This window comes from Myzus persicae, unplaced genomic scaffold, assembly GCF_001856785.1.
Source record: "Myzus persicae strain clone G006 unplaced genomic scaffold, MPER_G0061.0, whole genome shotgun sequence".
In the NCBI taxonomy this organism is placed as follows: domain Eukaryota; kingdom Metazoa; phylum Arthropoda; class Insecta; order Hemiptera; family Aphididae; genus Myzus; species Myzus persicae.
In genome coordinates, this window is record NW_019102885.1 from 1 (window position 1) to 24,304 (window position 24,304).

The 24,304-nt window shown below is 33.7% G+C and overlaps 1 protein-coding gene across 1 annotated transcript; it reads right to left on the reverse strand.

Moving 5' to 3' along the window:
- Positions 1 to 11,446: 11,446 nt before the first annotated feature.
- On the reverse strand, positions 11,447 to 24,020 carry LOC111033341. Its single transcript, XM_022314031.1, has 3 exons — positions 23,664 to 24,020; positions 12,649 to 12,890; positions 11,447 to 11,898 (listed from the first exon to the last, which is right to left on the reverse strand). The coding sequence occupies exons 1-3, from the start codon at positions 23,762 to 23,764 to the stop codon at positions 11,549 to 11,551; spliced, it is 693 nt and encodes a 230-aa protein (XP_022169723.1). The 5' UTR covers positions 23,765 to 24,020; the 3' UTR covers positions 11,447 to 11,548.
- Between the last annotated feature and the right edge of the window lie 284 nt (positions 24,021 to 24,304).

The following is a 24,304-nucleotide window of genomic DNA, read 5'->3' on the forward strand; positions in this document are numbered from 1 at the left end:
ATTTATTATTTATTTTATTATTTTAATAAACAAAAAATTGATGTGAGTATTAAATTGCAGCATTTAATTGTCATTAAAAAAATATTTGAGTGTCTGATATGTGAAGAACATGTGAGGTTGGCAATGATTTATTATTATATAGGTAGGTTACTGAAAAAACCTAACAATATGTTCCCAATATGTGTGTAAAAATACTCAAGTCACATAAAATAAAAACATGATTTTCTTTTAGAAAACATTAAATATGCATAAGCAAATATATTATTATATACAAATATAATTTTTAATTGTATTAAATTATATTATTTTGGATATCACGCAAAAAAATATTTTACGTTTTTCAAACGAAAATATATTAAAATCGAGATACATTATGTGCGTTTTACTGTCGGACCATTCGCCTGATAGTCCATACCGTCATAATTTCGGCCGCAATAATAATTGTTTACGAGTTAATGGTGTATTTTTTTTTAACTTTTGAATTAATCGGTTACCAATATCCTATAGTAAATCATCCACTAAGTTACACGATACACGTATATGTGATAATCTATAAAGTGCATGATTATTATTAGTAGTATTTTGTAATAAAATAATAACTATACGTTGCTAATCGGCAATCGAAATAATAATAATGTCGTTTGTATATAACGGGTGATTCATTGAACGTACGACACATATCATTCAGAAAATATTTATGTTTTTGAAAATATTTTATTCATACATGGTTTTAAGTCATTCAAAAACAACGTTTTTATCGTTATAATATTTTAACTTTTAACTTTTTTGCATTACAAAATACAGTTTTAATTTTATCTTCGAAAACAAAATATTTTTCTGAGTTTTTCGATACATTAAAATCAAATTTAGGATAAAAGAATATTCTCCATTCGAAAATAAAATAAAACCTGTATGTTGTAATTCAAAAAAGTAAAAAACTTAAGAAAATGTATGGATAAAAAATATTAAAAAATATATGGGTGCCTATATATTTGAAAAAAATTTGTTTTCTAACGGCTAGAAAGTAGATACCATGTACATTTTTTTTTCAAAACAATTATACTTTTTGAAATTAGGAGTGTTCAACGATAAAATAATCACCGGATATGATAATAGTAGTTGCAACTAGATATTTTTCTTCTGAAAGGAAGGAATATCTATGGATATATAAAGTGCAGTGGAAAAATATCTAGTAGGTGCTTGTTACAATTTTTTTTAGGAATTTAATAAAACATGTTTTGTTTGTTATTGTTGATTTTCGTTTCTATGACAATAAACAAAGCGTTACGAAAATCGGCCTCGTGAAAATGGGTTGGAAATAAAGTCGTATCCAGTCCAAAAACATAAATATCAACGTTAATGATAGTAGGTATATGATACGCAGGTACTAGGTAGGTGATAAACGTTCTCTAATATTAACAAAGACGATGATGTACCGCTTGAAGCAAATCATCTCGTATAGATGTTATGCACCACACTATTGTGTGTTATAATAATAATGTACAATATTTTGTGACACGATAATTTGACGATATTCGATGGTTTTTTATCTTTTGTTGTAGATATACCATACTAACTGCGGGACCACAGTTTTCACCCCAAACGATACATTTTCATATCATTTTAGTTAGTGTTCGACCATGCGAAATGGTTACAAGCGAAAACGGTTTCACAGCCAATCTGTTTCTTTTTTTTACAATAAATATCATGGGGATCCTGTCCGTAGACAAATCGAATAACGACCCCGGAGTGTGTTTTTTTTTTCGTACCAAAACAGATAATGACGTTCCGTCGTCGTTTTTGGAGATTATATTTTATTACACTGATGGAATCGGACGATGACTCGAACGTTTTCTTTATATTTTCCCGTAAACTTTTTTGACCTCGCCAATAGGGCGTGTGCTTGATGAACCGAACACAAACGGCCGTCCGCCTACCCACGGTGATTTGTCAAAGTCCTCGTAGGCTCAGTAAACTTCCGGGTGTAATGTTTAACCGCGTGATGTATTTATATTATTATATTTTCGATGAAAACGTGACATCTTTATATTGGTTATCAATCAATGTGATTGTGCTCCATCATTGATTTAATATAGCGATGTAGTCGAGTCTTCGCGGGGGTTGTACGATTTCGGTTAATTATTATTATGGATATTATAAAAACGTAATCCAGCATTTCAAACAGACGAAAACGGAAAAACTAGTTACACTGTTAAATCTTGAATTGTTTAATATATATTCTAATTTGCTCAATATGCCTACTTTAATAGCAATGACATGCCTATTTCTGTGTCCATCATACATGTGTACGAGAGAGTGCAAAATATATAAATTACGATTATATATTTACCGTGGTATTTGTTAACGTTAAGTATAGGTACCATTATGGTACACATAAGCTGTTATCTTTGAAGAAACTTAAAATAATAGCACTAAATTTTTTCCATACATAAATATATATATATATGCATTCATTATTAATACATTATATACGAAATGTCATAATACATGTGTTATAAATTACTTAAAAAAACTCTAATAACTAATTTGTAACACAATCTGCCTATACATTATTGTAATTTATGTTATACATAACACATTTGCCTGTTGACCAATGTTATTCTTATTATACTTTACATAATCGGCCATCATTTTTCATTCATTTTATTTAATATTTCCATTCAACATTCAAATCATTTGTGCGATTTGCATTCGAATTTCGTGTGCGTCAATTCACAATTGAAGTGAACAACCCTTTATTTTGACGTTATTGTATTCCAAAACCAATTTGGCCTATGTCAATAAAATTGATAAGACTTATTATTTAAATTTCAAACATCGACTATAGGGACGTTAATCATATTATAGGTTTCATCAAAATAAATAAATTAGGGTTTCGGTTTGGGTTTCAGCCGTTGATCAAAATACCAAATTGATAGGTTTCCGTACTTGTTTTTTTTTTTATTGCATTTTATTCTGTGAATGCATAATAAAAATAAAACTTTTGTCCGTCCGTGTATGGCCGTACAAAAATAGGAGTAGCAAAATCTTTTCATGATATTTTTATATATTTTATATGTGTTGGTCATTTTTAAAGATCAAACAATTTATTTAATCCTCTTATATCCCAATATTATGTTTGCTTGTTTATTACATAATATATTATTCACTTTTTAACGATAAAGTATATTTGTTTTTTTTAAAAAGGCATATAGGGGGTATTCTGTTTTAAGGTAGACCGCATACAACGATTATTACAACGAAAATACATATATATTTTTACGACGTATAGTATGTAGGTATAGATAAATAAAGTAAAACTCAAAAGTAATACTCAATTTTAAGTATAATAAACATATCATATTATCGCTGTCACCTACTTCAGCTTATATTATAATGTAAGAACGACATATTACTATGTTATATAATATGTATAAGACCTACCTCCATTATATCTGTATGAAACGTTAAGTAATAATTATTAAATACGCCACGAATGGTCTGTGTCGTAAATAGGTATATTATATACGTAGTGTCGACAATTTGACAAATAAGTACATTTATTATTAACGATGATCAAACAGCCCGTAAATAAGTATTCTGAATAAAATATTAAAAAACAAGAAACCACTATATGTACCTATAACACATACAGTAGCGCAGTAGGGTGCTGAAAATTGTTTAAGCTTGGGACTTAACAAAAAAATGAAGGACATACCCAACCCAAAATATGATTTCTAAATCATAGTTTTTGTGTTTTGAATATTTATCACAGATCCACCGATTTAAGACTTACGGCGATTGCCCACGAAAAACCTTCTACAATATGCTGACTACCCCTCGCCCATCTAGTCTCTGCGATGACCTACTGTCTATCTCTGATTAAGCAACTGCAGCATATTATTATATAGTTGTAAACTAAAATGTACTCTGTAGGTACCTGTTATAGTTAAAATTCCCAAAAGCACGACCGTGCCAGTTATAAAATAAATAGGGCTGAAGGGAGGATGAGGGGGGGGGGGTTCTCACGCACGCTGCATTATGTAGAAACGGTCATGCGCGTACCTAATATTATGTAGGTAGTATAGGTAGTATGATAATAATAACTGATGGGATGTAATTTTTATCCGATGCGTTTTCGAGTGTCCGTATGTACCATACACAACGCAGCTATTAAACCTAATGGTCGCGGACTCGTGCGTGAGCGCGGTTCGCGGAGAGAAGCGATTTTTTCAAAAGCGTCTGGAAAAAAACAACGTTATTATAATAAATTGTTATTAATAACAATAATCGGTCCGATGACTATTACGTGCATATATATATATATATATACGGGTGGGTTAATATATGGTGTACGCGTATGTATAAAATATAAATGTGCTCACGATAATAATAATAATAATAATAATAATATATTATAATACGAGTCCAGCGGCGGCGGCGGCGGCAGTCTGAGAACAGATTGATATGTTACCGCCGCCGTCGCTGCTGGTGCCCTCCGTCATCATTAACTTTATGATAATGCCCGCGGGCCAGGGCCGAAATTCGCCGCTGGACGTGTACAAAGCGCCGGGCAAATCGAATCAATGGCCCGGAGTGGAGCAATGTAGTGCGACGGTACACATAAAATATACAATAATAATATATGCAGTCCGTTCGTATACACGTATATATGTACATAATATGTGCGAGACGAAAATATAAGATATACATATATATGTACATCAATACATGTATATATATTTATATATATATACATACACTATGAGTATATAATACGCTTATAATGTTATACGTATATGTACATTATATATATATACAGTGTGTGCAGCCGGCCGCCTGTGATGGATGCGCGACCCCGAGTCCCGTCGGCGCGGCCAGGACTGATGAAACGTGAACTGATAAATGACCTCTTCCTCTTCCTCGTCGCACGCCGCCGTTCCCCCATGGCCATGTATAATATAATAATATGCGGCTGCTCGGGCGTGTACGTACACCCGAGAACAGTGATAACGGATGAGCGTCGACGTCCGTGTGGACATTTGTTAAAAAAAAAGCCTAAAAAACGAGAGAAAAAATAGAGAGTAAAAAATTGATACCGGGGGAAAAAAAAAAGAGCGTCGAGCTAACCCTCGTCCGGTCATTAACGGTACACGTGTTTATACCACCACCCCCCCCCGCGTCAGCGTCTGCGGGGGAAGGAGCTGACGGCGCGTAGTCGTCGTCCGAAATGTCCTCCGCCAGTTCGGAAACGATCGTCAATTTGTCTCTCCGCTGATGTTTCCCCCCTGCAGCGAACAACAACAACAAATTCGGACCTTTCTAATTTTTCCGATTCGGAGGGCCAAACATTTCGAGAATTCAACGACCCACGTATGATACATCTATATAATGTATGTATTGTATTTATCACGACACGTCTGGACATGTCTCTCTCTCTCTCTTCCCTCCTTATTGGACACAGAAATGGCACCGTCTGTAGCTAAATGAATACCTAGCAAAAAAAAATATTTGAAATGTTGAAAATCATTTTACCTTTCTTTGAAGCTGTTCTTGATAATATATTAGGTAGCTTTACGGCCGCTACACAGTCTTATTATATATATTAATCAACATGTTTTGTCGTTATGCGTAAACGAGTTTTAGTGCAGTGCAAAAAAAGAACATACATTAAAAAAAATTTATTTCAAATATTATTTCCACTCCACGATACGAAATATGCGTTAAAACTTCAATTTAGTTAACGAGCTATGCATAAAATTATATTAAACATAAAAACTTAACTATATAGATAAATTTAATTAATTATCAAACTGCGTCTTTTTCTATCTATAAATTTTGTAACGACGCGCGTTGACAAAAAAAAGTTTCGTCTCCTTTTTATTTCTGAACGCATTTCAAACCTCATTAATATGAATAGAAATTATAGTTTTAAGTGTTACTACATCAAAACGCATTCACAAGTAAGCCATACATGTATCCTTACAGCGATGAGTGTTACTTTTTGTCTTTTTAATGTGTTTTCAGCACTCACCGTTTTTTTTTTTTACGTTACGACAAAAAAAAAATACCAAAGCACATCAGAATGTAGTGGGAACAAAGAAAAAAATGTCATGAATAATAATATTATGATGTCATACATATTTACCACCGGATATGCTTGTAAAGAAAAAAATATACAGCTCTTGCATTCCAGTAGTTATTCACATTCACACTTCGCAGAGATCCAATTTATCGATATACCGAGCTACCGAACGACATTTTTTTGAACTCAGTCAAGTTAAATTGCCATTTAGTATTTAAGGTTTTTACAGAGAAATTCAAAGTTAATAAATAGAAAATGTGTGATACTTTTTTTTATTTTATTTGAACAGCATTGAGTTATAGCAATACAATGCAGATGTTGCACACAATATAAAATAAATAATAATTTGCTAACGATTGTTTTTTTCTGATAAAACCTACTCAAAAAATAATATAATTAAATACTATAATTTATAAACGTAGGTGTTAATATTTTATTACTCCCAGAAACGTTTGACCAAAAATCATCTATTTTTTTTATTCAGCCCTGTCAAGGCTTGTAGGCATATAGATTTTGCTGCATGTTGTTTTTTGTCATGGCGGAAATCATTTTAAGTGAACCTTGATAATTGGCAAGAAGATTAGAAATTGAAACACCCATCGTTATATTGACCAAACTAACCTAACCTAACGTTTTATTAATAATTGACAGGAGAGTAAAAACAATTATGATAATATATATAATAATGAAAAAGAGATTAAATATATTATTGTTTATTTTATTGCCATGGCACCAAATTCAATAGAAAACCATTTTAATCGCAAACAATCAACCGTAAATGATTTCGATATCACATAAACAACGTCCACCGGGTGGATAGTCGACGAGGGTCGAAAGTTTTTCACTTGATCGACGTGTTTGCAAAGCGAATTAAATGTGTGAACGATTAGGGAAACGATGGTTCGCGGCACTCTAGCCCCTCGTCGAAGCTCCGAGAAGGCGAAAAATAATTATTGATGGCCACCGCCGCCGGACCGTTCGACTAGATAATTAATTGTTAATCGATAATGAATTTTGAGAAACAATCCGACTCCCAGCAGAGTTGAACAGTGCAGTCCACAGCATCGGATAAAATCCTACTTGATAATTTTATGACAATAAAATAAGTGTCGACTGTGCACTGCAATACAATGTGTGTTTAGTTACAAACACGGTCTATGTAAGCGAGTCTTAACAATATTACAGACTACTTTAAACTATAATAAAATATAATTACACATCGAACGCGCACGATCACCGCCACCTTGCATCATAAGCTCAAACTGGGAGGAGGGGGCTGTCAAATGGAGCTCATCACGCCCCCAAGATGTCTATAACAGTTATATAACACATTTAGTCGCTTATATTATCATCACAAAATAGTTTTTAGAATATACTCGTAATTATTTTTTTTCTCAACATCACTGAAACTTAACCAACTGTAACCACATCTGTTGTATACCAGACATATTGCAGTTATCACTCAACTATTTATATTTGCGATTACAAATGTATATGATGGATTAAGAGGATGTGCCGGCTTAAAATGTGTGTACCCTATACGATCCACGTTTAACATGGCTGCACATTTGCGTTCAACAGAACCAATCCATAGTCTTGTTAGCTTTAAGATTAGAGTGAATTGACCTGTAGATGAACTTGAATTTGAGACAAAATAATATTTTAATTATTGGTATGCAAATTATAAGTATGTAATACATTACAATAATTTAATGCCATAGAATCGTATCACTGACAAAATGAAATATTTTTTAAAAATTCAATACGTACAAACATGGATATTGTTCTCAACTTAAAGTTTAATACACTAGGTAAATATTCATTCTCATATTAAAACTTAGAACGAACAAATGTGGTTCAGCTAAAAGGAATTTTCAATTTATTACATAGGTAATATTATACTGTCTTAAATCGTACCATTAGCAATTATTTGCTTTTAGATTTTATTCAGCACTACGTATTTCTGTATGTTTTCATATTTGGTATTGCAATTTATTTCGTCGTAGGTTTGTGTGGTTAGCAACCCCTACACCCACTCTCGGGACATTTAATAATGACAATATTATCCATCAATAAAATCTGTGTAAAAATCTATTGAGCCGTAACACTTTGCAAGCCCGTTAAAGGTAATATGGCCTCTCGCGGAACTATTTGCCCCTCCCTAAAAAAAAAAAAAAAAAAAAAAAATTGAAATTGCTTCTATGTCCACAACGTTTTTCGACTAACATTCCACATCACACAATAATAATCATCGTCGTCGGCCACAGCGCGTACATACGCTTGCGAGCTTAAGTACAGGTATAGATAACACTCAATATATTTTATCTTATCGTTTCCCGGTAACCCGACCAGGATATAAGTCATCTGTCGGCCGCCACCATCTTCGCACCACATACTAGTGTTATATTATAATTTATTATGATGCATATAGCAATAGCATACAATAATAATATGTAGTATTTTCGATCGCCCGCAGAGTAATGACAACGTGAGCCTGAAGCGAACATTATTATGTATGTAATATAACACACATATTCGTATGTATATAATGGTAGCGGGTGTTGGACATAATAACAATGTATATACATATATGCATATGTATAGTAATTTTACCGGTGGCCCTCGCGCGTATTCAAATTCGTATTTCGAGTGCCCCTCCCCCGTCGTCCCATATACTGTTCAACAGATGACGGCGGTCACCCCATCGAGCAGGAGGCGGCGGCGGCACACACGCGAATCTATAAAGTATATATATATGTATACGGAAAATGCATGTTATACAAGTACTCTCGTACATATACATATATACTCGTCGTACATGGTACGGAGTCAATTTATGTGTGTATATTATATGTGTTGTATATATTACATCACTCTCACAAACAATAAGCGAGTCGTTTCGGTGGCTGGGCGAGCGGTGTTGTACATACGTTGACGACGTACATGCTAGTAATATTATATATGTATGCACTTTATGCGCATATAATGATATGCCTTATTGGCGTGACACATCGCGGGATTGAGAGGCACGACAAGAGCAGCTGTCAGTGGCCGACGTGCGCCACGTTCGTATACGTTATGATATTATCCGCGAGGCTCGATCGATATCGATTTGAAATAATATCGTATACCTAGGTATAAGTGGTAGTTGGTACTGCACTACCTGCATAATAATGGGTATTATAAAATAATAACATGCGATTTTTAGCACTACATCAAAACCCGTCTGGAACGCGAAGCATAGATGTGATTTAGTGATTTTCAGAATACTTGGATTAAAGATTGAATTAAAATAACAATTCTTATTATATTAGTGTATTGAATTATGCGTTCCTTTAAAATATATCGGTACATTTATTTTTAATTCGTACCCATTGTATATAAAAAAAAAAAAATCAATTAGAAAAAACCTAATTATGTGAAGGTATTGGATTTTTTTTTAATTGTATGTCATACAATTTGAATTAATTAATACTCAATTAATCATTAATATTAGAATATTTAAATTCATAAAGTTTTTTTTTTTTTATGTTTGTGTAAAATAACGTACTAGGTATTTATTTAATATGTATTATGATTTATGATAATAAAGCTGTCAGCATTATAGGTATTTACCCTATTTATAACTTAATATTTGTAAGGTTTGTTTTTGGCTAATGGCTTTAGAAATGAATTGAATGCATGTAATATGTACATATTATATATTGTATACATTTTTTTAATTATTATTTATAACCCTCACGCTACAAATACTACTGTTGGGTAGTTGCTTAAACTCGTGTTAACTCACGTAAAAACACATAAGCACCGCATAAATGCCTATTGTAAACTAACCTTACAGATTGTATATTTTCCAAATATATGGTAAAAAAAAAAAATTATTTATAAACTTTGTTTCGATATTTTTTTACTACACACAAAAACCTCATGCCGTCGAAGGCTCATTAGGTGTGATGACAAGTAAGTGATCATAGTGTCATACAATGATTATTAAAAACAAAATACACTTTTGTTTTGCATGGAGAGCGATACTACATTGTTGATGTAATAATAGAGTACCTATAAATGAATGGTCGGAATACTTGATGCCGTCGTAAATCGGACGCATCCAGGACGCTTCAGCAGGAATATCGGAATTTTGTTGTCGTAACTGTTTTAGTTTGGGACGCATTAGACATGTCACAAGCAACCGATTTCGTCGACAGTCGCAACGCACGTCATTCGCGGTTAACGCGAGATGCTAAAAATATTGTACTGACGTCCGAAGCAGCATCGTCGTGGACATTGCGCGTGACGAGGCGTCGGCAGTTCAAAGCACGACGCGAGGACATCCACACTATGTTATAATATTACTATATTATTATTAAATAATTATGTAGTCACGTGAACGCCGGCTCGAAACTAAAGAGGACGACGCCAAACCAGAGCGATGCGTGTACAACGTGATTTAATATACCATTATCTGTGTTCAGTAGTCCAACCGTCATATTGATTATAAAATATACTTCTGTACATAATATGATCAGTGATCCGACACATTTTTAAGCAAGTAATGAGTGCGTGTGAAGTATTACAATTATTTAACTCATTACATTTAACTAACGTTATTGCGTAACTCGTTTAAAATTACGAAATCATAAGAAACTCACCACGAGAAGATACAGCCGATGGCCGCCGACCTTTGACACGTCGATTTCACTACATTTTCAATACATAGCTTACAACACCAAAACGGAACTGCTAAACGCAGTATACTAATTATTAGTTATTCGTAAGTATAATGTGTTTGGAGACAGCACACGTGGGCGAGGCGCCTCGCAAGTTTAGTAACTGCAGTATCATCGGTCCGAGCATTTAGAATTTTATGGCACTTATCGCCGAGTGTCCGGAGCCGGGTGACGTTTTTGTTCGTAAGACAATATACGACCTCGTAGCGTTTTTTCCCTCTTATTTCAATCTTACCTACGCACGAGACGCTTATGAATAATATAAAATTGAAACCTCTAAATACCGGACGCTCAGTCTCCGAAATTTCGTCCGAAATGCCCGCTATTCAGGGGTGCCTGTTGGGGAAGGTTTCACTGTACATTATAGACGTGTACGACACAATTAAAAACGTTTATTTATCTCATGTTGACATTGTTTGTTATTATATACATACCGAGCAATATCACGCATGCCTTATAATTATTATTATTGTTATTATGATAATATTATAACATAGATTTAAATTTGGTACAAACTTATTTACAAATGCTAAACGTTTAACGTGAATACATACACATGTTCAGTGGGGTATTACAAATATAATATAGGTAAATATCATTAATAATAATACGAGTTCGATAAAATAATAATAATATTATATGGGGAGGTACAAAGAATCGCGGGTTTCGGACGCCAACGCAGCTGCGGGTTCTGCTACTGCGCCGACGACACATCGAAGTGTACCCGAACCCCGTTTCAGTCTTTATTTTTGGTTCTCAACAAATGCGATTTGGTCTTGGCGAAGAAATTGTCCATCAACGTTTTCTGGTGCTCCAACATCCTCCTCGAGTGCTTCTCCATCAGCACGTTTTGCATTTCACGATCCCTCCGCCAGTCTTCCCTCAGGACGTTGATGCTGTTCTCCAACGCGTGCAGCTTTTGCAGTACGTGCTGTTCCGGCGTGCCCTCCGTCTGCGTCTGTACATCACAAGACTGGATGATGTCCACCTGCGGTTCGGTCACTCTGTAGTAGTCCGTTTCCATTTTTATGTCGTCTAAGTATTCAGTCTTAATGCTTTCCGCGGTGTCGAGCCGGGGAGGAGAATCTATATAAGACAAAAAATATGACGAATAGTCAACTATAGATATAGAGCAAAAAATATTATAGATTTATTATCCATAGACCTACACATAAACTATAGATAATGGTAATAAGAATTTAACATTGGTGCGTATATCATCTTTGCTATCGGCAGTTCGTTAATCAATTTATCTGTGCGCGAGTCCATTTAGGTAAAATGAGGTTTAATTCTTTTCGGGAGACCTCAAATATATTCAATTATAATTTCTAATAAATCTTTCCAAAAAAATCATATTAGGTATATACTATGTACAACATTTAATTATGGAATGATAATTAAAAACGTTAAAATATTGGAAAAAAAAAAGAATTCAACCACCTGCATACTTACTTACCTACTGATAAATTAAAATTTACTTATTTTACTTATATTATTTATCATCCTATATTTTATTATACAGTTCATAGAGTGTTGCCTACAAATACTTGAACAAAAATAAGTTTTAATGTTATCTAGGCATAACTACAGAATAATTTACATCACAACAAATTGATAAATTATTTTGCATTTTTTGTTGAAACCCCGCAGTTAAATTTAACGTGAGAGTAGGTACAATAAATTTTTAAAACATCACTCATTTACATTTAATTGAATTGAGATACAGTGACAGCTCGTGATTGCTGTCGAGGGGAACGAAACTGAAATTATATTTTACCAAAGATCGAAAAATTGAATACCTAATGCCGGCATATTGATTAATTTATTAAAACTTACTCGAAACAACTTCACAAAGGTACGTCATGGCATTGCTTGGTTTGCAGCTCAGTACTTCGTGGAGCAAATGAAAGTAAGACATCCTTGAACTCGCAGCACCATTTTTATCAATTCTCACCAACTCTAATTTGTAATCTTGCTTCAAGTGTTTCCACTTGGTCCTCAATTGCGTCGCGTCTCTGTTGAAACCAGCAGCTGCCATTGGTTCAACCAGACTGGAATAAAGATCAGAATTCCTTTTCCTAAACAACAAATAAATTACATATTATACAGTTTGTAATGTTTGTATATAGCTTTTGTGGAGATTAAAAATCATAACATAAGGTATCATGTAGGTACTAAAAATGATCAGCGTAATACCATACAATATCAATTTTCTTAACATCTTTATTCAAATAAAGATAAATAATACCGTGTTTAAAAAATACATTACAGTGAAAACCTGTAGGATTATAATACAGGTGGTGTCCGTTAAGACAGGTTTTACTGCGTATTTTGTTGGTAATTTTGGAAATCAAACGTTTCAGTAGATTTATTACCATGCACTTACTTCGTTTACACCATCGATCGTATACATGGTGTATAATACTTTTACGTATTATATAGGTATTTTATCATTACTTTCATTACATAATTTATAACAAATATACCAACTGCATGGTTAACCTGATTAACCAATAATACATACCTACTCATATATGTAGCTATTATCACTTATCAAACATAATGTCTGATGTATGTATGTAACGCAATAAAATATAACATAATCATTTAATAGAATATTTTTCGCGTTTTATTCATAATTAAATTGCAACTCAATTTCTTAAATACCTAGTTTATTCGATTGGTAAATGTAGATACACGTATACATGATAAAAAAATGATGTAATACATATTATTATACTATGTTCGATGTACTTACGTATTTTATTTGGATGTTACCCGTGTGACTATAGGTATTGGATATAGGCATTAGGCATATTATCTGCATGATATCCTGAACCATAACTACACTTCATACCATCGTAATGTAGCCAGTTTTAAACTCGTTCAAGTTGCAGGTCATTAGCCATTACTATATTGCTTTGAATGTACGTATATACCTACTATTTTAAAATATTTTATTTATCAAACCGTCGCCATTTTAATATGGCCAAATTAACGAGATTTTCTAGTTTAGTAAGTGCATGGCAAATATAGAATTGTGACATTCCATTTGATTGTGGCATGTTATAAGGTTTAAAAAAAAAATTAAAAAACAGTTTTATACTTTGAAATATAAATCAGCTTATAAATTTCAAAAACTGGATTTCGTCTTTTGAATACCAGCCTACACAGTACACATAATATAATCTCATGCCAAATTACGTTTTTGAGTACAAATTTACATACCGTCAAACAACTTTTGTAACATAAAACAGTTTTAACAGCCTTAATCATTGGCTTTCCCTTACCAATAGCGATAACACTTTCACTTTATGAAGTCATATTATATAGGAGGTTATTGGTTCCCTATTGCAATATTGCTTTCACGTGTAAATAGGTACTGAAACTGTTTGTCTTATAAAATCGGAAATAAGTGTCTTCACAGCACTTCACAATAAATCAAATTATACTGTGTGATTTAAATTCTAAATAAATTGTAAGTCCAAACATATCGTGCAAAATTTAGTGATTTGATCAAGTTTTTCGAGTATTCAGAACCGACTAAAAATAAACTCAACAATATTGTTTGATTACGAATTTATCATGCATTTATTTATTTATAGGTACTATTATATTAAAGACGCGATCAATATTAAATGGAAAATTAAATTTGTGCTGTTGATGATAGATTAATTAGTTTTATTTATTATTAATTCATACTCACAAAATATTTTGATTAATTAAATAATACAAAATGTATGGATCTATAACCTATTAGACTAATTGTTTGCCACATAACTTATTTATTTATTTCATTTTATGAGATTATAAGTTGGAACATGAAGATAACTTACAGAAATTTGATTTAAAACGTGTTTAAAACCAGAAACGAGAACATTGTAGTCTACTATATAAGAGATGTACGAGAAGTTCCTCCCGGTTTGTAGAAAAATGTAGTCTTGTCCGGTCAGAGTACGAGTAAAACGAAAAAAAAATATGCCGGTCTTGCTCGAACGAGCTCAGATTATAACTGTACATCCGGTCCGAACTCGAAAATAACAAACCGTGCAAAACTCACTAGAAAATACGGAAAGCGCTTACAGCGGGCTTATAAAAATACTACTGGACATTTTATTTTGATATATTTTTGAGTACAACCAAATTTTGCCAGAAAAATTATAAAAAAAATTAAAAATCTACAATACTAATATTCATCAACCGTGCCTTTTACTTCTATCAACTGCAGTTGGAACAACAATTTGTAATGCACATCTACGCTGAGCTGGTGTGTAAAATATTTACTACGAGAAACACTATATTTATTATATAGATAATGAGATAATAATAAATAATACACTAAAAATAACAATATAGGTAAGTACTTAGTAGGTACTAGGTACTACAAGCTAAAGAAGGGGAAAATATATAATATGAAAATTGTTAGCATGTTCAAGTTAATTTATAGGACATACATTATTATAAGTGCTTAGATATCATTATTTCTACCGCACTTGTATCAAATGTTCTGAAATTTCTCAAATATGAGGAAATAAAACATTTACAATCTATTTGCTTTTTCTCTCTTTTTTTATATGTGTAGCTTAACATAAAAATGTGAGTGTATGTGACAACTGTCAACACGAATTTATTTTGTGGCCAGTGATCACCTATATTAAAAATAACTACACATAATACTTAAAATGTTATATTGCATACATTGTGCCCAGAAAGTTTTCAACAAATGCGTAAATCGCAGCGGGATCACATATTATACACGACGGTAAGTCGAGGTCAAAGTCTCAAGATGGGTAACATTAAATTAATTACCCATCAAATAATATAATATATGCAATTGTTACATGCATTATTAAGTATGTGTTTATTTTATTAATAATTAATCATGAATTGATACAATATGCGTTATAATATTACATAATTTCATCTACAAATTGAGCTGTTCCAAAACGTCTATATAGACATGTTAGCTGCCATGTACCACTATGTGGGTAGTTAGTATAGGGTCTTTTTTTAATTTGTAATCATCGAAACGCGTTGGTCTCGACGAGAAACGTATCGGTTTGACAATATATTTTATTTCGACTTTTTTCTCTGAACAGATATTCTTGGAAATTGAGCGTAATTGAATTGGTGTTTTTTTTTTTTAAATTCTTGGTAGTTGTAAGACAATTCTATATATACAGGCACTTTGAAAAATGTCAGCGAATAAGGTTTTATCCGTGCCTTGATTGTATAGTATCGATTTTCTTATACGATGGTTGACTAGAGTTTTTTTAAATTTATAATATTATAATCATTAATAGTAATACGGTATCTTACATTTTTACTGCATTGAGATGAGTGAAGATAGACCCACCACACTCGCGAGTAGGTAGTTGGTATCCTGTACTTATAGTTTTTTTTTTAGAATGTTTCTTCGGTGCACTATTTATACAAATATAATAATATTTGTTAAGGTTACAATTAATAAGGTACAATTTTTCTACATATTATTTAATACAATATTATTCGTTATATCATAATATAATATATTATTTACATAAGCATTGCATATTATGAAAGTAGGATAAGTTATAAATATATTTATTAAATTATTTAAAGACAACCAATAACAATTTAATTTTATAACGTAGGCAGGTACTTGTGCATGTAAAGTAAACAATACACATATACTTATTGTACTCGTGCAATATTTAGATAACAGTAATAATAGATTTTCGTTCACTTAGGTAACTATAATACAATTTTTCCAATTAGGCACTTTGGCCAATTGTATTCATTAATCTACACAGCTTTTTGAACTTAATGTTTCGCATACGTGTATGCATTTGAAATTAATCGGCCGATGGGTAATTATCAATTAATACAATTATAATCAATTTGTTGTTCTTGTTATATAAGAACAGTTATCTATTTCATGCAACCATTATACACTTAATTTAAAGCGTACATATATTAATGTACCTATTGCTCTAAAAAAACATATTATGCTGTTGAAATTACGCATTCTTATCATAGTATAACATTACACTAAATACAATTTAATAATATGTTACACATACTAACTTTACAAGCAGTAATATAATCTTTAAACTTTTTTAAGTATTTCCTTGTATTAAATAGAACATCATTGTATAACACGGTAAGCCAAAATCATATTTTAACTGATATTATAGGTACCTAGGTGATATAATATTTAGTTATAACTTCTAAAGTTTGTAATAACAAAGTTCAAATTAAAAAAAAAACGTATAAAGTTATAAATAATCCATATAAAATAATCAAAGAGTATATAACCCGATTGAAATAGATTTGATTAAAATGAGCAAATAAACAAATACAATATACTGCGTATCTAAATATAGTATTATTTAGGCGCTATGATATGTAAATATGTAAAAGTATATTGATTATTGATTATAGATAATACTATAAGCTCTATACTCATTACATTACGCTCTATATCAACTGCAGTGCAGTTTTTCGGGGATTAATATATTTATCTACTAAAATACTATTCAAATATTTATGGTTGACTATAATATAGAGTATGTATGTTGATTTCATTCGTAGCCTGTTTGTATAACAAATATTTACCAATCTTAATTGACGGATTATAAAGATAGATCATATTATATGTTTCGAAATAAAATAAAATATTATAGCTGTTGGTGATATTTTGAATTCCTCTGTAGTCCGATACAATAATGATAAACAAACCGAAAAAGACCTACAACATAATGTTATTATTATTAAATATATTATGTAAATTGTTAAATGTAATAACCCGATGACAATTATAATTGTGCCAATAACACTCGGGAGCCAGCCAAAGATTGCTGCTTGATGCCGAGTCGTTAAATTAACAGACTTGTACTTTGTTCATAATTTTTATTCGACTTGAAGACGAACACATACAAAACATATGATACTATATATATTACTTAGTTATTACGTATAAGTTTATGTTTAATGTAATAACCTTTTAATTTTATAAATTATTGTAGCCCATAGTCGCCGAGGCATTTGTTTTCTAATAAAAAAAATAAAAAAACATGATATTGTGTGATGTGAAGGTGTTGTCTTACTCAGAATAAAGAACAAATTTGACAGATTGGTGTGATTCGGACCTCCCCTGATATATTATACCCTTAGTCTGACACAACCTTTAAGTTTGAACTTTGATATTATAATCTGTTCATGTGTTTATAAGTTAGATTATTCCAGTTGTAATAGTACCATTGTGTATATATGCTGAAGATTCTTAGAATATCGATGGATCAAGGTTTAAAATATATATTATTTTATACTAGGTGTAGGTAGTCATTTAAGTACCTATGTGATTTAATATACTATATTGATATCATATAATATGTATAATAACTTGTGATTGTCTAGTTGTTAATTATAATTTTAAGACCATATTCCGTAACACCTCCATGAAAAAGAAAGGCTTCGCTATTTTTACAATATTATTCAACATCAATCCATTTAAATATCACTAAATTACACTTGTAAGTACAATGGATATTTGGAAACATAATGTTTTTAAATGGTTTTTTTTGTTTATAACAGTTGTTTTTCTTTCATTGAGTTATTACTGGTAAATATTACAATTCATTTACATATTATTCAAGTTATACAAATCGAAAAGGTTTAAAAAAACATAATAATCGTACAATTATGCAATTAAGTAATATATTTTATAAACAAACCATAAAATATCAATCTAATTCCTAAATAACCTAAATAAGGTGAGAAGCCTAGAACAATTGGTAAGTGATAAAAAATTATATTTATCATCGATAACTTAGGAACTTGAATAACCCGAATTTCGGAACCTAAATATTTTAATTGTTACGAAAAAATTACCTTAGAGTCGAGTATCTGTCGCAACTTTGTCCCTAATGCTCGATTGTATTGGATTGTACCCAAGACTTGACATTTGAAAATACAAACATAACATTCGCGTTGTAAGTCCAAAAATACTAAACACAGGAAGTAAAAAAAGGAAACAAGGTTTTAAATCGTAACCGAGACTCGGTAAAATAATATACATATTATATAACCAGGTTCAACGGCCTGTTATCCAAAACTTGAGATAAATGAACTAATATTAACTAGGTATATACTGAGGATTCAATCAAATTGATTACCTAACTACTATATTTAAAATCTACCGAATTATTACTCTAATTTAATCGCATATCATCTATAGGTATAGGTCATGGTTCATCATATATTATCACACGATGGTTATCTTCTTTTATGCGATTTTGTGCAAATGCCTCGGCCAGTAGGTACCCATCATTTGCGTGTTGTATCACAGTAAAATATTATAATGCGACTAAGTTTTGAACCGTGACCGTAACACGATGGAATAATTATGTATAACCAGATTCGACCCCGTTACCCTAAACCCGGGAAACATGAACCCGTTTTGACTCTCTGTAGCAAGGATGTACTTATAATTAACACAATTAACTACAATATTTAAAATGTGTACCTACATAATTATTGCACTAGCTTGATCGTACATCATTTATAGGTATAGGTCATGGATTATCATAATTATCATGGTCATATTTTCCAACGGGATTTCGTGCAAATGCTTCGGCCAACGAGTACCTAAGCGTACCTCATATATTGTATAACATAATATTATTATAGTGCAACAAAGTTTTAAGCCGTAACCGAAACTCGATAAATTAATATAAGTAAGCAGGTTCCACCCCGTTACCATAAATCCGGGAAACGTGAAAAGGAGTACAGTAAAAGGACGATATCTGCTGAGGGTGCATGTACCTACCTATAATTATTTCGAGTAACTACAATATTTAAAACGCCATATACTTAATTATTGCACTAATTTAATGGTAAATCGTAAATCATTTAAAGATATACATGACATGGTTTATCATATTATATTATTACCTTTTCATGGTTACGGTCTACGGGATTTTGTGCAAATGCCTCGGCCACGTAACACATAGCAATTTATCCGGCGTTGCCCGGAAAAACTTCTTTTGGTATATTAAGTATACATTGGTGTATGCGCAAGAGATTATTTTTATCGATAAACTTCTCGGAACAATTCTTATTGTTGACCTTCGGACAAAAAATATAGGTTACGGGTAGCTGGAAACCCGCGGGCCGCCATGAGCCCGTGCCGTGCAGCACAATACACGTATCGGCAATGAATGATTATATTTGTTGATTACTCCACTAAGACCCAACATTTTTGAAAATCCTTACTCAATGCACGGTGAAAATATGAGAAGCACCTCTATTCCAAATTTCAAGTCCGTACGTTGCATAGTTTTTGAGTCACAGCGATCAGTGACTAAGTGGTATTCGGATTTTATATATTGTACAGATTATGTTGGCCATCGGACAATAGCAACAGGTGTCGGAAGTATTGAATTTGGATTGCATAACCATAGTATTAGCCGTCTTGTATAATCTAGGCATAGTATACTGATTTTAATAAAAATGATCAACCTGCGCTGATATGACATCGTACGCATGTAATATGTTCGGAAACCATCCGCACACGTACCAATTCCTATATTTTAACGAAAGATACTATGGTAATATACGGTGTCGGGAGAATATAAGTACACACCACCGAGAGAATGTGGTATCAAATTACCGTCATTCGTGTTTGGGTATGTTCGTTATATTATGTTAAATAATTGTCGGAATACTGAACGATAGCCTATACCTGCCTGCACTGCTCTTTGTCCATTATGTAATCCGGTAATCTCGACACACATTCTCAATATACCTCTCTGCCTTACTGATATTTATATAAAATACATCTACTGGTATCATACTAGCAACGTAATTATATTATCGGAATACCGGAAATCAAACCATGCATGCCGTCATAGCGTAGTGCCGATCGAAGATTTCGGCGGCGTTCGATTTGTGTAATCGCATCGTATGATTTCATTCTATAATAGTTAATATGCAAGGATATTTATAGAATAGCCTAAATGGCTATTAGTTATCAAAAACTATTGTTTCTAAGGTTATACACATTTCGTCGAACAGACACGGAGTATTAATTACTTCGCCGTCAGCAAACGTTGCCTCAACTGTTTATTAATTTTTAATCATCTCTATACTTGTAAGAAAATATTACAAACAATATAGGAATGGAGAATATTTAGATGTCACTTGTCATATATTAATACATAAATTATAATATAATTAACAACAGGAGTTTTATACCGGGGAGTGTCAACAGGTGATGTAAATTATGATTTTCTATTATTATTAATTCATATTGCATTCAATAGTCATGTATCACAAGCAATCGGGGGAAAAATATTAGTGATTTCAATAAAATCAATATTAGGGAGAAACAGATAGTACGTTCAAGAACAAATAGAAGGTTCTAATGACAACTCTACTCTCTAGTAAGTGTTCTTTGTATATCCTGTACACGATATTAATTTATGATGTGAAGTTATATTAATAGGTACCTATTTAAATATTAATTATTACATTTTCGTCTATTAATTGATCATTATTATTAAATTACTTGTCCGAAAAATGTCAAATTCGAATGATTATCGTCTTATGATAATACCGACTACACATTATTTATTACATGACTATGATAAAAATGCACTGCTATTACCAAAAAACAATGATAAGTGACGATAATTTTATTTGAAAGCCTCGATTTTCAACGAATATAGTATCAGACTTGGTAGAGGTGGTTTTAACCAAAAAAAAATGGTATATTATATCAATTTAAACGTAAATACTGACATGCATACATTTGAAATCAACCGCCAGATTATACAATGTGAAAAATCGTACAACCGTACAGGATATACGTAAGCTAGGTAGTGTTTAGACATTTAGCGCCTTAACGATTAGCAATCAGTGACCAGTGTGTGGGTATATATTAATGGTATTGTTTTCGAGTCACTCGCGCTTTCCGCCGTCGTATAATATTATTATTTTGTTTATTTAATCTCGATTTCATCCACGTGCCATTATAATATTATGGCGTTGTGTTAACACTTCACCTAATCGGAACCACGTCAGTGTAATAATTTAACACGACAACAAAAATAATAATAATAATAATATGATAACGTCATGAGTCGCTTAATCAGAGAGACGTCACAGCCAGTGAACCGAGGAATTCATCATTCATAATAATATATTGGCAGGTGACACGAAAATGAGTACATGAATATGCATATCGTATATATTTTATAGCAGCGTACCTATACTGTAACATTATCATAATAATTGGACGATTGGTACACATTACGACTGTAATGCAATCGGATGGCACACTACGCGTACTACGTAACGTGAACTCGTATGTTTTCTGTATTGATAAGCACTTGAATTAATATTATCCTTTACGAAACTATCGATTATTCGACGCTAATCTGACTAAAACGAGTATCGCACTGCGGTGCGGTCCCGCGGTATCTATACATATAATGTCGTAATAATTATAATATCATTGCGAATTATTGCGGAATTAATGCGGATACACGTTGCAGCCATTAAACTATAACGTAACATTGCTTGAAAACGGTTTGATGTAAAAAAAAAAACAAAAATATCCACATAAACGGTAAACACTCGAATGAAAATATCGATACTCCGTCACAGCCGTTGAGGTGGTTCTCAGCGTTACTATAATTTCGTTTGGCAGGTACCACTTAAGACGTGTACACTGTTGCAAGAACTACGAGTGAGTAAGCGTTTAATGCAGTGAAATGCACAAGAGAGCGAGTAAAATTAAATAATGTGCGTGCACAATTATTATTATTATTATTATAAATATATTTTGATTGGGCACGGCTTACGACGATACGTCATCGGAACGGTCGGTGTTGTTCCCGACGAACGAGGACGTCAATATAAGGGACCCACGCACGTCCGGTGATTTTAAGTCTTGAATCGTTTTTTGAGTTCGATTTATTTCTGTATTTACTGTCCGTACCCGGGGGAAAACATATTTTCGCCCAGACAATACTTAAAAATATTACGTTTGAGACACACATAGATAAGCGAATTCAGTAACCGTAGAGCTTGTGCGTTGGTAACGACGGTATTATGAATTATCACCGTTAATATATTTTTTTTCCTTTACTAAACCGAGTTTCCTCCGCGTACCACTTACGTACCGCTAGTGGTACCGCGCTTTGCACAGAACACCGAGAAACGCTGCACTCTAACAGCAGTATACCAACGTTATATTCCCGGCGACGTGCCCACGTCGTTTGACGCGCACGGTAGCAATACGGTACGTCGGTACACGGATCGTTTAATAATAACAAATCACGATTGATAGAACGTTGTCGACGGATAACGATCGCGTAGGAATGAGAATTAGTACGATAATCATACGATATTGTTGCGACGCGCGCCGACCTGCCCAACGAGACGGTCGGTTTCATCACCGCAGCGCCACCGGATCATAAAATACAAAATAATATGTACCTACACCACCTACCTACCGTTCCCAGTACAACAGTGAATTTCGTGTTTTTTTTTTCCGTCTCCCGACTACCCCGTCGATAACCCCCCCCCCCCCCACAATTCCCACCCAGCCACCGACAACCACCGGTACGCACCGCACGCACCGCCGTTACGTTCGAATTTCCGAATCGGTGCTCGGGACGCGTTTGGCGCTTGCGCAAGCGCAACACGAACAATGCTAATAATAATGATAATCACGATGGTAAATAGTGAACAATAAGTAATAACGACGACACCACCGACAACAACAACAACAACAAAAACAACAGTTGTCGTTACCGATTGTTATTGTTATTATTATTATTATTATTATTATCATTATACGTTACCTCTTGCTGTCCAACATGTTGGTCATTCCCATGTCGATGATGAGTCTGATGAAGTGTTCGGTCTCCCGGTCGGACCATATGTACCGTTTCTTGACGTCCATGATGAGACGGACCGCGGTGCTTGGCGCGCTTTTTCACTGGCCCCACGGGGAAACCCAGGCCCGGCCGACGGGCGCAAAAAGAACGCTGACGGAAACGCACGCGCGCGCGCGCACACACACACCAGACCGCTGAAGAACAGTACGTAACGCGACACGGCGGCGGTCGTCCTCGCACTGGTTCACGCGCGTGGGGCCCACATCGACGGCGCGGCGCGGTATCGAGCTGGCCGGCTCGGTCCCGGCCCCGGTCGTGTGCACGCGGAACAGCTGCCGTCGCCGCCGCAACGGCCCGTGCGCATGCGCGAGCTCTGGTCCCGCCGCGTACGTACCGTCTGCCGCGTCGCGCCCGTGCGGGTGCGCGTGTGCGCCGCGAGCGCGCGTGTGTGTGTGGGTACCGGACGGACGGCTGGCCGACCGGCCGCCCGTGTCGGCCCAGTTTCGGGACGGACCCCCCACCCCGCTCCCGTCGACCCGGCAGCCCGACAGCCGGCCGTCGACGACCACTCGGTTTTTTTTTTTTTAATGCCTTGGGTCACACCG

What these genes read in the sequence shown, in the direction of transcription:
- LOC111033341 (XM_022314031.1), bottom strand. Translation starts at nt 23,764, where the DNA reads ATGGACGTCAAGAAACGGTACATATGGTCCGACCGGGAGACCGAACAC. An exon ending in AACATGTTGGACAGCAAGAG is followed by an intron (nt 12,891 to 23,663) that starts GTAACGTATAAT and finishes TTTGTTGTTTAG; the next exon opens with GAAAAGGAATTCTGATCTTT. An exon ending in CCTTTGTGAAGTTGTTTCGA is followed by an intron (nt 11,899 to 12,648) that starts GTAAGTTTTAAT and finishes TGTCTTATATAG; the next exon opens with ATTCTCCTCCCCGGCTCGAC.